The following is a 13,775-nucleotide window of genomic DNA, read 5'->3' as shown; positions in this document are numbered from 1 at the left end:
GGTTAGTTTATCATTAATCTATTGATGTACATAAAATACTTTAATGAAGATTAACACTATATAATTATTACCGTAGTCATTAATCATTAATCTAGTACATGGGTCAGTTCTGACATCGAGTGATTCTAGTCCCCTTCCGATTGTAGTTGCGGGAATTAAACGGTGGTCTTCCATACCTAATTTAGTGTCAACCACCACTAAATCAACTAACGATTGATTTTAACGAAAATAATTTGAGTTAGAGAGACAAACTAATAAACCAATTTTGTGGTTTAGTCGAAATAAAATACAATAAAATCCATAGAAAAATATTTGTTACGTGTTGTTTCTTTATTTTGTTATCTTCTCCATTTTGTGTGTTGTGTAACCCTAGCTCTCTCGGAAAAGAACAATTATCCTCATAGAGGGGGCGGTGGAAGTTCATTCGTTCAGATTGTTGTAAGTGAAGAAGAAGGTTATGAGAGTGCAGGAACACTAATTGTGACAAGTTGAGAACCTAGAAAGAGTTGAGTCATGGACTTTGAGTGCTCTTATGACATTTGTCAAAGAAAGAAATATTTTGAGACGTCAGAACTAAAAGAAGGTGAAGTTGTTCTTATTGCTAACAATAAAGCTTGCAAGGTGCAATGTATGGGTACTACTATCTGTCTCAAAATGTTTGATGATTGTGATTTCCTTTATAAAAAAAATATAATCCTTAAAAGTAAAACAAATTTGTTGTAAAATAAAATAGAATCTCTAAGCAAATATTTTTTTTTTATTTATTTGTTTTTAAATATATCCAATTTAAAAATAAATAGAATATTGCTTTGTTTTTAAATGTATAAAATTTATAATTTTTGTTTTCTAATCTTAGATTAATCTTCACAGTTTCTACGAGATGCTAGAGGTCTTAAAAATTTAGAACGAGATGCTAGAGGTCTTAAAAATTTAGAAATCATAGAAATAAAATAAAATTTGACAAAAACATTATATGTTTAAAAAATTAATCAAATTTTATTTAAGTTATTTATATCAAATCTAACATCGATCACCACTAAATCAACTAAAATAATTAAGAATTTAATTTATATGCACCGTCGGTGTAAAGTTATTTTGCACATGCGTCCAATAATATACCGACACATCATGTATGGTCATTAAAAATACATGATGTGTCACATTCATTAAATGATGTGGCAACGCGTCATTGAATGTATGTGTAAAAAAAATTTACACTGACGGTACACAACAATTAAACTCAATAATTAAACATAAACTAATAATAAATCAATTTAGTCGAAATAAAAATACAATAAAATCCATATAAAAATCTCTGTTACGTGTTGTTTCTTTATTTTGTGTTATCTTCTCCATCTTTGTGTGTTGTGTTGTGTAACCCTAATTCTCTCTGCTTCTTATCATTCATTCATTCATTCATTCACGCCACCTCTTCAATTCTTCACCGTTTTTCTTCAAACCCAAACTTCGGTTTCACTTTCTCATTTTCCAATTTACCGTTTTCCCCAAATCCTAGATCTCAAATTTCTTTTCTTTTTTATTTATTAAATCGTTAAACCAGATTACAATTTCAATATCAATCGATAATAATTTATCGATTTTTTTGCCTGATTTCTTCAATTTTGAGATAGATACAAGTCGATTCCGTCACTATTTTGATTTGAACCGACAATAATTAAAACCGCGAGATTAAGCGTTAAAAGTTGAAATTTTGGAGTCATAGTTATAGATAGATTAATAAGTAAAAAAAAAAGCGGTTTTTGTTGACAATGGTTGGTGGTGGAAGCAGAAGAGACGATGGTTCATTGGTGATTAAAAACACCAACGTTTTTGCTGCTCTTGATACTCTTAAGAAGAAGAAGAAATCTGATAAGGATAAGAAGAATAAGGCTTCCAAATCTACCAAATTGGAATCTGAATCCGAATCTCAGGTTTTTTGGGCTCCGGCGCCGTTGAATGCAACTTCATGGGCTGATGTTGATGATGATGATGACTATTATGCAACCACTGCACCTCCTCAGAATGTTTGGACTGCTTCTGATTCTCATCACACTGAGGACAAACCAGACAATTTTGAGGTTTCATCAATTTGTTATTATTATTATTATTATTATTCAGTGTTTATGTCATGTTGCTGTTTGGATTCAATTGCTTTATGTTAGGATGCATGGTGGAATCAGGATGAGTGGTTAATATGATGTTTGAATATTCTGTTTTAGAGTATGTAGTTAGGATTGTTAATGTCTATTGAGATTTAGAGTTATGTTTTCGATGCTAGGTTATTATAATGTTTAATGTATAAGTTGGTTTACGATTGAAGAAGGAATAAGGTGATTTTTTTTGAAAGTTATGTATAAGCTGTTTCTTTAACTATTTTGATAGTTTATGAAAATAAGTTCAAAATAACTTATCAAGTATTCCCATATGCTTTTATTTTTTCCTGAGATGTCCCTTATGCGCATACTTGTAGTTGTATGCATGTTCTTATTAGAAAACTTGAATCTTGATGATAGTTATGTTGTGTTCGTTCAAGATAATGTTTTTTGTCTTTAGGAAGATTATATGGTTTGTTTTGTGCGTGCCTTTTGATTTGTTCTAATACTATATATTGGCAAATTGGAGTTACTTTGAATAGTAATGACAAACTTTGGATTGTCTATCACATGATTATGTCATGTTGCTGTTTGGATTCAATTCCTTTATGCTAGGAAACGTGGTTGAATCAGCATATGTGTGGCTGAAATGATGTTTGAATGTTCTGTTTTATATTGGGTTTATTTGTATATTGTTTGTACTGTTAATGTTTATTGAGATTTAGGGTTATGTTTTCAATGCTCAGTTATTATAAGTGCTTAATGTATAAGTTGATTTACAATTGAAGAAGGAATAAGGTGAAGTTCTGTACAAGTAATAAGTGTTTGTGCAACTGTTTTGATAAGTTGAAAATAACATATATGTATTTCATAAGATATTCCCATATGCTATTCAAATACTTTAGTTGTATGCATGTTCTTATTAGAAAACTTGAATCTTGATGATTGTTATGTTGTGTTTGTTCAAGATAATGTTTTTTGTCTTTGGGAAAATTAGATGGTTTGTTTTGTGTGCCTTTTGATTTATTCTAGTACTATATATTGGCAAATTGGAGTTACTTTGAATAGTAATGACAAACTTTGGACTGTCTATCAAAAGATATTTTATGTGCTAAATGTCATTAATATAAGTGTATAATGATTTAACAATGAGTTTTCTTGGTGTGGTTATTTGTTTATATGGTCTGAAAAATCATACATTGTATCAAATTTGATATTTTATGAATATTATGCTGTTCCATATTTGATATTTTACCCTTTTTAACAGGATTCTGAGAGTGAGGAGGATTTATTAGATGAAGGTGATGAGGAGGTTGAGGAGGAACATGAGCATGAATCAGAATCAGAGCACACTGTGAAATCTGAACCTGAGGTTAAGAAGCAGGCTGAAGTTCCCGTGGCACCAAAGGAGGCTGAACGACAACTCTCCAAAAAGGAAAGGAAGAAGAAGGAACTTGAAGAGCTTGAGGCTCTTTTGGCTGATTTTGGTGTCCAACCGAAAGAAAGTAATGATGGTCAATCTCAAGATGAATCGCAAGGTAGTTGTTGTGCAGAATTGCATAATACATAATTTGTAGGATTATGGTTTATTTTTTTGAGTTCAGGTTATTGATTGGTCATTTGGTCCTTCATTTGTTCTACATTATTGGTCTTTCTCCATCTGGACTTCTCTTGCTTTTGCCCAAAGATCTACCTCCTTTTTCTTCTTTTTCGCCACAGGTTTTTGTGATTCAATTATGAATGGCTCAATTCAAACATTTATATATATTTTTTTCAAAGAGAAGAATTTTTTTCATATCTAGATGCAATCACTTGAGGAAGCTTATTGTTGAACTTACTGTTGATTTGTTCCAATTGCAAAATTGTATTTGCAGGTGCACCTCAGGATAAGAAAGGTGTTGAAGGGGATGTAGATGGTGAAAAGAAAGAAGCCACTGCTGAGTCCAAGAATGCCAAAAAGAAGAAAAAGAAGGACAAGGCTTCCAAGGAGGTGAAAGAATCTAATGGTCAGCCCAACAGCTCAGAAACAAACAACGGAACTGATTTGGCCACCGGCACAGAAAATGAAGAGGAGCCATCTGTTGTTGACGTGAAAGAGCGTCTTAAGAAAGTTGCTTCTATGAAGAAGAAGAAATCCAGCAAAGAAATGGATGCTGCTGCTAGAGCTGCTGCTCAAGAGGCTGCTGCAAGGAACGCAAAGCTTGCTGCTGCAAAGAAAAAGGAGAAGAACCATTATAACCAACAACCTGTGCGGTAAAAGAATCTTGTTGTCCTTTACATCAATACAGGAATTTGTATTCCTTGTTCATATGATGATGCCGAATAAACAGTTGGCTTTAGGTTCTTGGTGCCTATTACTAGTCATTTTTCAGCGGACCTGAGATATTGTCTTAAACTTTTTTGGATTGGTGCTGTTTTATTGTTATAGACTGACATTTTGGCACAGAAAATTTTAGCTTTAAAAATTATATGAACTACTTTTTTGTGTACTTATCGCCTTATTGCGGATCAGTATTAGCTTGGACCTAGAGAAGTTAAAATTTACTCTTGAATGTGCTGTGTTGCTGCTTATATGGATTATACTTTGTGAAATTGATCCAATTTATTTAACTGTTTTTCTTTTGGGAGGGAAGAGTGTGGGTTCTAATTTTTTTTTTACAAGGCATGAGGCATGTTCAGATTCTAATCCCTAAACATGTCAGTTTGAGTTACAAAAAACCCATCTACTTGCCTCTTTGAACACCCAAAATGAAACAGTTAAACAAGATCTTTATAATTGAAATCATTCATTCTCAATATTTCACAAACTTCTCCTTGAGTTGTTCATGACAACATTGATGGTAAAAGAACACATTTTTAAGCAAGTAAAATGAAAATTTCTCATCCCACCCACTCACTTTTTCACCTACCTCTTGTTTTTCCATTTTTGCCCTTGGTAAAAAAATTCGGAACGCGAATTTTTTTGCGTTTAAAAACAACTTCGGAATGTGTTTTCCGAATTTTTTCCAAATTTAAACTAAAAAAATTTGAAAAACGCGTTCCGAATTTTTTGACCAAGGGCAAAAATGGAAAAATAGGGGTAGGTGAGAAAGTAAGTGGGCGGATGAGAAATTTTCAAGTAAAATGAGGAAACAGCTTGGGCTTCAGCCCTCTTTTGTACTAAAAAAATAAAATAAAAAATGAGTAAACAGCTCACAGTTTTTACATAGATTTTTTCTTCCTCTCTACTTTTTGGTCTGGCAATTTTCTTTCAACAATTAACCACACAAATTGATAAATTGAGTTAAAAAAAAACTGCATTCAACAGGAGAATCTTCATATGGGATTCATACATGTGATTTAACTCCTACAAGTGTAATACATGTTAAGACTTAAGAGAACTATTTAATAACTTTTTAATCAACGGTTACCCACTCTCGTAGTATCTATTTGAATGGTGTAAGTACTTATCCATAAATTGATCAAACTATTTCTCTGGCAAAACAAGCAAGAAGCAATTTTCATAAAGCTCAACGGGATGGCATCAGAGAACTTTACGCACATCTACAATTGGCTTACAGAAAAGACAACAAACTTATGGTTGATGTACACTAAATAATCACAACCAGAGTGATGGTTGAAAGCTAATTAAAGTCAAGTCCCAAACTTATTGGTTCAGTGGTTTTTATGGACCTTGAAGTGTGCTCCTCTTAAGATTTCACGTTGGATATTTTCATTGGTGCCAATTTTAGTGGACTAGTTCATACCGAGCAAAAAAAAAAAAGTTTTGCTTTAAATGAGAGCCCCACAAGTGAACGGTCGGACTGGTCTCTTCGAATTAATCGATATTTGAACCGGATATCAAGTTTTTTTCTTAAAATAAAATAACTGGCACATTCCTATCACTATGTCTACCATAAAGATAATTCCTAGTAGACAATTGGTACTTGGTAGAAGAAGAAACATACTAGTAATTTACTGTAAAATCTAAACTCAGTAGAACATTTAGTATATTCTTTTAGGTCCTTACTACTTTATAAAATTATCACAATTTACTTTTGCACAAAAAAGTAACAGCAATTCAAAAGAGGAGGGAGATGAATGATCAAAATTCGTTTCATTTTTACCCAAAGAAAGAAAATTCACATGGTTTTCACTAGAATCAGATTATGATATTTCTCCTTAAGATACAGTTCATGTCTTTCTAAAGATTAGAGCTATATTTTACATATGTTCTATCCAATATCCATTAACAATCAAATAAATAAAAGTTTGCATGTGGCCGAATTCGTTGGACACAAAGATAACTCCTTGCACATTTGGATCTTTGTACTCGACTTTACGGATTTGGCAATCTGAATTGTCATGGTGCTTAGTACTCTTGAATTCTGCATTATATATTTTGCAAATTGCATCCTGCAATTTGGGCTTGTGTAATTTCTAAGTGAGCATGTTGTAAGATGAGATAAGAAGCATTCTGGAACGAATTCTGGGTCCTTCCATTCTTGATCAGCGTAATTGTGAATTGTATCATCATACTCTTCAATGATCATAGTTTGTAGCTTGGGGGAATTTTGAAGAAGTTTTATCAGCCACCCCCACTTGAACCTTTGTGAATGATAGGTACAGTCGAATATAAGCTCCATATGGATTAAATTGTGAAACATGCCATCTAAACAATCGAACCACTGCTGCATGAGTTACAAAGACATTTAAGTTAATTAGTAAAATTATATGTGAAAGTAATAAATAGGTCCTTGAAATCAAAGAGTCTATCAGTTTAGCTATTTTTTGACACCATCCGGACACTATTATAAGCAAAAAATATCGAGTGGTACAGATAGATATACGTACCATTTTTATGCGGAGATGGTGGACGTTATGGAGCCAATGAGGCCGAATTATGTCACCGGAAATGTCAGCACTGACCAAATTGGATAGGCTTAGAACATCTGCACCTGCAGGAGATTCAAGTTCCTCTACATTTAAATCCTTTGTTTCCAACTCCTCTAGAATGGGACATGCAGATAGAAGTATACTGATATTGTTGTAACATGTGAAAGTGACAGATTCCAAGTGAAGAACTTTGAGAGAAGGAAAATCAAAGCAACATGGATCATCCTCGTTTAATGTTACACTCTTCAATTTCAGGACTGACAAAGTTTTGATACTTAGAATGCTAGTAGGTATAACGTTGCCGTGGCTGCTGCAATTAAGTTGGAATGAGTGGATTGGTTGGGTGTTATCTCCGTTGGTGACGAAGTAGTGCAAGAATAGGCGAAAGGAGAAAGAATCTTGAAAGGTTTTGTCGTCAAAGTCCAAGTTGAGCTGTGAGCGCCAGAGTGATCGTGATTTCCATCTTTTTGAGAGGAAGCTTGTGGCGACGGAGTCTTTGGTTGGAAGATAGGAGAGAATGTGTTCCAGAATTTCGTCCGGCAAAGAAGTGAGTCTGTCTTTCCGGAGACGTTGCCGCCGTGACATTTTGGTGGTGACGACTGACGAGGAGAGACTCAAACTGAGAGAGAGAGATTGCAATATTAAGTAACGAACTTAGATTAGATAGTAAAACGGTATGCGCAAAATAAAAGCTTACGCTGTAAGTATTTATAGGCAAATAGCTAGCTAGCTGCTTTTTTAAGATTAAATCTTCTCCCTTAAGATCGAATCTTTTTTAAGATCAAATCTTTTTTTTTACATAACACTAAATCTTTGCATTGATTGCGGTTATAATACCTAATCCAAAAAATCTAAATCAAGGAAAACATTTATTTATCTTTTATACAAGATTAATTTTTTTTCTTAATTTCTTTACGCAATTTTTATTTTTTATGTTAATTTAAAACATCACTCAATTTTTATTTTCTCTTTGATAAATCTATCAAAACAAACAATATGATAAAGATCAAATTTTAATCAAAATAAAATATTTATGGCTTTATTATATATATATTTTGTTTGTATAATCTCAGTTGAATTTAAACTCAGGTCTTCAGTTAAATTGGAATAAATCAATAATTCTTATCTATATATAAAGAGATACAAACCAAATGTTAGTTGGTTCAATGGTGATTGTCGCTGAACTTGGTAGGGAGGACTACGATTCGATCCCCACTACGATTCTTATCTATATATAAAGATTGGAAGCATGCATCTAAAGGCTTGCAAGGTCATGTTGGTGGTCATGGTAGTATGCACAACTCGTGTATGAAGGACTATGATGATTATAATAATCAAAGACAAAGTATAGGGGCTAAGTTTCTTAGAGCAACTAGAGAATCTGAAGAATTGTATAAGATTCGTTTGACTTGTTCCTTAGATTGTTCAAGATATCTCATAGCACAAGGCATGGCTTTCCGTGGCCATGATGAATCCGTTACTTCTCTAAACAAGGGCAATTTTAGAGAGATGGTAGATTGGGTAAAATCTAATGATGAAAAAGTGAGAGATGCTTATGACCGTGGTTCAAATGATTGCAAAATGATTTGCGGTGACATTCAAAAGGACTTTGCAACGTCTTGTGCAGCTGAAGTTATGAAGGTGATTATGGGAGAGCTTGGTGATAGACAATTCTCCGTGCTTATTGATGAGTCACGTGATATATCCGTCAAAGAGCAAATGGCGGTGATGTTTAGGTTAGTAGTTGTATTTTCCAATTTTTATTACTTATTATTCTCCATGCCTCTGTAATTATTTAACCTTGTTGGATTTGTTTTTTAGGTTTGTGAACGACAAAGGGGAAGTTGTGGAACGATTCCTTGCTCTACAAAAAGTCGAAAGTACTACATCCGAGGCACTAAAGAATGCTCTTTATTCCATTCTTGATCGTCACACGTTATCTATTTCAAGGATAAGAGGGCAAGGATATGACGGAGCTTCAAATATGAGAGGTGAATTTAATGGTTTGCAACGAAAGATTCTAGATGAAAATCCATATGCTTTATATGTTCATTGCTATGCTCACCGTTTGCAATTGGTGGTTGTTTCCGTTACTAGTAGTTGCTCATCTATTTATGATTTCTTTGAGTACATCTCCTTGATTGTAACCACAACAACTGCATCTTGCAAGAGAATGGATGCTTTGAAGCAAGCACACCACGACGAAATTGTGTGTCAACTTGCAACTGGTGAGATATCTAGCGGAAGGGGCTTAAACCAAGAATCTACTCTCCCTAGACCCGGAGATACTAGATGGGGTTCACATTTTATGACCTTGATTCGTTTGGATCAAATGTGGGCCCCCGCGTTAGCAGTGCTTAGTACGGTTGATGAACTTGGACGTTTACCATCTCAAGCGGCGGGTTTAATAGAAAAAATGGAGTGTTTTAAATTTGCGTTCATTTTGAAGTTAATGTTAAAGTTGCTTGGTATCACAAATGAGCTTTCAAAAATCTTGCAAAGAAAAGATCTTAATATTGTGCTTGCCATGGATTTAGTTGATGATGTCAAAGCTCGGTTGGCCACATTGAGAGAGAGTGGTTGGGATGATTTATTTGATAATGTCCAAAAATTTTGTATTGCTAAAGGTATTCCGGTGCTAGATATGAATCAAGAAATACCGGTTCGGGGTCGTTCAAGGTTAGAAGGAAAGACTGTCACTAATCTTCATCATTACCGTGCAGAGATTTTTTATGTTGCTATTGACAAAATATGTGTGGAGATGGATCACCGCTTTAGTGAACGAAGTAACATTGTGCTTAGTTCTTTCTCATGTCTTGACCCCAAGAATTCTTTCTCCAAGTTTGATGTTGATAAACTTGCTCGTCTTGCTGATATTTATCATGAAGACTTTTCTAATAATGACCGTGGAACAATAAGGGAGCAACTTGAGACATATATAGTTCATGTTAGAAGACATGTATCATTTTCTACTTGCGAAGATGTTCAAAGTTTGGCTTTGAAGATGGTTCAAACTGATAAACGTTTCGTATTTCCATTGGTCTACAAACTTATTGAGCTGGCTTTGATATTACCGGTGTCGACAGCATCCGTTGAAAGGGCTTTTTCAGCAATGTCGATTATTAAGAATAAATTGCGCAACAAGATCAATGATGAGTGGTTCAATGACTTGATGATATGTTATACCGAGCGGGAGATATTCAAGTCACTTGATGATATTGATATTATCCGATCCTTCACCGCAAAGAAGTCTCGGAAAGGGCATTTACCTCCTAATTTTATGTAGTATACTATTGGTATGTTATATTTTATCCCTCTTATTTGACTCATGTTTTGTTGGTTTTTTCTAGTTTTTTTTTTTGTTTTAACTCATGCTATCCAAAAAAATATTGTGGTTAAAATTGTGCCCAAGCTCCGCTATAATCCTGGCTCCGCCACTGACTAAGGGCATATTTGGATTGGCTTATTTGAGCTTATTTACTAGCATAAAGACATGAGACTGTCTGGGAGAGGTTATAAAAACAGTCTATGACATGTCTACAAGTTGTTTTCAGCATATTTCCATAAGCTCTCCGGGATATCTTATGAAAACAACAAACATATAGCTTATATGAAAACAATGCGACTTTATTTTATCTTTTGTTATAGAAATAACATACACATAATTACTTGTATAATATGTTTTATGATATAAATGTTTAATTAATTTGCTTATCCAAACAGGACCTAAAATGAATTCTGATCGTCCACAGTACAGGGTGTATTGTACATTTTCTTTTAAGAAGGGTGTATTTTACATTAGAGTAATGTGATTGGCGATAAAACAAGGATTATATTTAGGAAAAACACTTTCAACAACAGAGAATCCAATCCTTAGGCCAGCTACCAAGGAAGGTATAAAATTTTGCAAAGTTAGCTACGACCACATCACCAACAAAAAAAAAAACAGCTGAACTGCAGACAGGTTTTAAAACTAGTTGTTATGGAAATAAGATAAGGTATAGGAAAAAATTCACAATGACGTTACTCGTTACCTCATTGGGATCAATAACAAGCCCATTCATCAACAGAGAACATTGAAGCTTAGACAAACCAAGATTAAATACATGCTTGGAGCTTTCTTGGGATAATTCCTTCAACTCTGGCTCCTTCTCCAGCTTTAATAATATCTCTTGAGGAGGAGATTTTACCTTTGGTCTACAGAAATTAGTGAGAATATTTACTCCAATGATAGAACTGGATCAGAAAAGTAAGAAGAAAGAAGGATCTTTATTGAATAACTGTAAAAATGATTTTCAGGCTTCGACAATCCTGCCCTCTTCACACAACCCACGATCCAAACCAATTCAAACAAAAAAAAACCGATTCTTATAGTTCGGATCAAAAACCGAACCAAACCAATTGAAAACCGATGTGGTTTGGTTCGGTTCTCGGATTGAATTTTAAAAACAGATGAACAAACCGAACCAAAACAATATATATTATTAATTTTTTTTACAAAATATATATTATTATTAAGTTATTTTTTTTAGGTAGCACACATCTATTAAAAAACAAAGGGAAAATACATTAATCTCTCTTGAGCTTTGTGTATATGTTATTAACAACCATCTATTTTATGACTTGACAGAGACCTCCGTTGCCGTCAATAACTGTTAAGTCTCCGTTAAAAAAAAAAAATTTTAATGACAAATTGTTAGTTGTTAGTATATTACATTATATGTTAGTTTTTCTCGTTGCCAAGACTTGAGCCTTAGACCTCAAACTCCTTTATTTTATCTCAAACTCTCAAAAAAGAGTAATCTCTCATGTCAAGCGTTGCCAGAATACGTCTTACTTGTGGTGAAGTTAATTTGAAGTTTTATTTTTGTTGTACTTTATTATTTGAAAAACTTATGAACTTAATTTCAATATGGTTGTACTATGTATTTGATGAACATTATGGTCAAAGAATTGTATTTTGTATATGAAGAAATTATTTAATGAATTGTATTTTGTATTTGATGAACTTATAGGAATAAAATATATCAGAAAAAAATAATAGCATGAAATACATCGAAAAAAATGCATTATAAAATCGATTAAAGTATCCGAACCAAACCGATGAATTTGGTTCGGATTCATTTTTAAAAAACACTAAAAAACGAACCAAACTGAACCAATCGAGAGTTCATTAGTTCGGACATCGGATTCACTCGAAACCGATCCAAACCGGTCTAATTACACCCCTACCCAATACTATCTCCCTGCCCCCCTTTTATACTTCTCACTCTACAGTTAACTAACTGCAGTTGGTTTACTGTGCCCGGCACTGGTACTCTCCTATAGGAAAAAATGTGATCCATCAGTATTTGGTTTTTTACGGAATGTCGTTCTGATTTTGTCTTTCCACATGATTCAGGCATTTACCCCATATGATTTTCCTATCTTTCATAATTTGACTCGCTTGGTGCTCAACTGTGATTGGAATTTGGTCGTTGAGGTGCTAGACCACTGCCCTAAACTTCAACATCTCGACCTTTATCAGGTTTGTTAGGTTTAAGGATCCTATTTAGTTTATCTTTTCTTAAGATAACTTTATTTTGTGTTGATCTAAAAATATAATCTTTATTCTTCGATTTATTTTATGTGCAGAGGATGGAAAACAAGTGCGATGCATACATTGGAGAAGAAGAACCAGGTTGGGCTGACCCAAAATTCTCTCCACAATGCCTTTCATATTATACCTTAGAACTTGCACCATTCGGGACTTCGCATTTAAAGGCTTAAATCATCGTCATTTTCAGTTAGCAGGGTTTATTCTACAGAATGCGAGAGTTTTACAATACATGAGAATATGGTGCGATACGGAACAACATTTTATAATAGAAAAATTATCCTCGTGTCCAAGGGCTTCTGCAACATGTCAACTTTTAGTTTTTTGATAACATATAGCTATGTAAGTACTACTTAGTTTTTCTATCCTGTTTGTTGTGCATTAGTTTCTACCATGAACATGCTGTATTTGAATGTTTGATGAACTATTTGCTATGAAGATCACAGTTGGAGGAAAAATCATCCTTAAATGATTTAGTTAGGACTTGCCTTACTGTTTTATTTTCTTCAAAACATCTTTTTATAACTTCAATTAGATTCATGCATGCTTATCAATTTTTTGGGTAGTTGTACACTAAATTCTGATTTGATGTTTAAACCACATGCAGCATGGTGAAAATTATGAATTAGTGTTACTCATATGCCGTCTTTTCTGTTCAATGCAGATAAGAAAAAGGAAAAAGAGTGATTAAGTGAAGCTTCATAGGAGGTTCTTCATAGAAAGGCTTTCACTCTTTGTAGGCTATTTACTTTAGGTTTTTTTTTTTTTTGGTGTTTCACTGCCTTGAGGTAATCTTCGTGGAGTATGTTATTTGATACAAATGTGATTGTTTCATGGATTTATTCTTTCAATACATGAAATGTGATGCCTTCGTTAATCCTAAGTAAATGGTTTTGGTTTTAGTTTGTAGCATAGTCACATAATTCACTCTCAAGGCGGCAGAGAACCGCGAACCAATTCGCGCGAACCGGTTCGCAATACTTTTGTGAATTGGTACGCGCAAATTCGTGAACCAGTTCGCAATGTTTTTTCGAATTGCTGCACACAAATTCATGCGAATTCGTACACAAATTTACTTGAAATAGTGTACCAAAAATATTAAGCTGTATTTTGGAAGGCATTTATTTATCACACAACATTGTCTCCACCCTATAGAAACAATTTAATATGCATTGTTGGATGGTGGTCTTTGAAAACCTGTTTTACACTTA

The 13,775-nt window shown here is 33.7% G+C and overlaps 3 protein-coding genes across 5 annotated transcripts; 2 read left to right on the top strand and 1 right to left on the bottom strand.

Annotated features, from left to right (window-relative positions):
* Positions 1 to 1,293: 1,293 nt before the first annotated feature.
* On the top strand, positions 1,294 to 4,582 carry LOC123898015 (serine/threonine-protein phosphatase 4 regulatory subunit 2-like). The gene is made up of 3 exons (XM_045948857.1): positions 1,294 to 2,078; positions 3,361 to 3,631; positions 3,968 to 4,582. Exons 1-3 carry the CDS (start codon positions 1,770 to 1,772, stop codon positions 4,348 to 4,350), a joined length of 963 nt encoding a protein of 320 aa, XP_045804813.1. The 5' UTR covers positions 1,294 to 1,769; the 3' UTR covers positions 4,351 to 4,582.
* A 1,615-nt stretch (positions 4,583 to 6,197) lies between these two features.
* Positions 6,198 to 11,279, bottom strand: LOC123899999 (putative FBD-associated F-box protein At3g50710). 2 transcript variants are annotated; one of them, XM_045951281.1, is made up of 3 exons: positions 11,003 to 11,279; positions 6,927 to 7,587; positions 6,198 to 6,763 (listed from the first exon to the last, which is right to left on the bottom strand). In XM_045951281.1, the coding sequence occupies exons 1-3, from the start codon at positions 11,026 to 11,028 to the stop codon at positions 6,329 to 6,331; spliced, it is 1,122 nt and encodes a 373-aa protein (XP_045807237.1). In that variant the 5' UTR covers positions 11,029 to 11,279; the 3' UTR covers positions 6,198 to 6,328. The 2 variants fall into 2 exon arrangements, with proteins under 2 accessions (XP_045807237.1, XP_045807238.1); XM_045951282.1 differs by having other exon boundaries at positions 6,198 to 6,760.
* Positions 8,424 to 13,657, top strand: LOC123899998 (zinc finger MYM-type protein 1-like). 2 transcript variants are annotated; one of them, XM_045951280.1, is made up of 3 exons: positions 8,424 to 8,704; positions 8,790 to 10,264; positions 13,229 to 13,657. In XM_045951280.1, exons 1-2 carry the CDS (start codon positions 8,478 to 8,480, stop codon positions 10,252 to 10,254), a joined length of 1,692 nt encoding a protein of 563 aa, XP_045807236.1. In that variant the 5' UTR covers positions 8,424 to 8,477; the 3' UTR covers positions 10,255 to 10,264; positions 13,229 to 13,657. The 2 variants fall into 2 exon arrangements, with proteins under 2 accessions (XP_045807236.1, XP_045807234.1); XM_045951278.1 differs by lacking the exon at positions 13,229 to 13,657 and adding an exon at positions 12,370 to 12,423.
* Positions 13,658 to 13,775: the final 118 nt, after the last annotated feature.

The sequence above is a fragment of the Trifolium pratense genome, linkage group LG7 (genome assembly GCF_020283565.1).
Source record: "Trifolium pratense cultivar HEN17-A07 linkage group LG7, ARS_RC_1.1, whole genome shotgun sequence".
Taxonomy (NCBI): domain Eukaryota; kingdom Viridiplantae; phylum Streptophyta; class Magnoliopsida; order Fabales; family Fabaceae; genus Trifolium; species Trifolium pratense.
The sequence above is the reverse complement of the archived record's forward strand: the minus strand, read 5'-3'. Positions and strand labels throughout refer to the sequence as shown.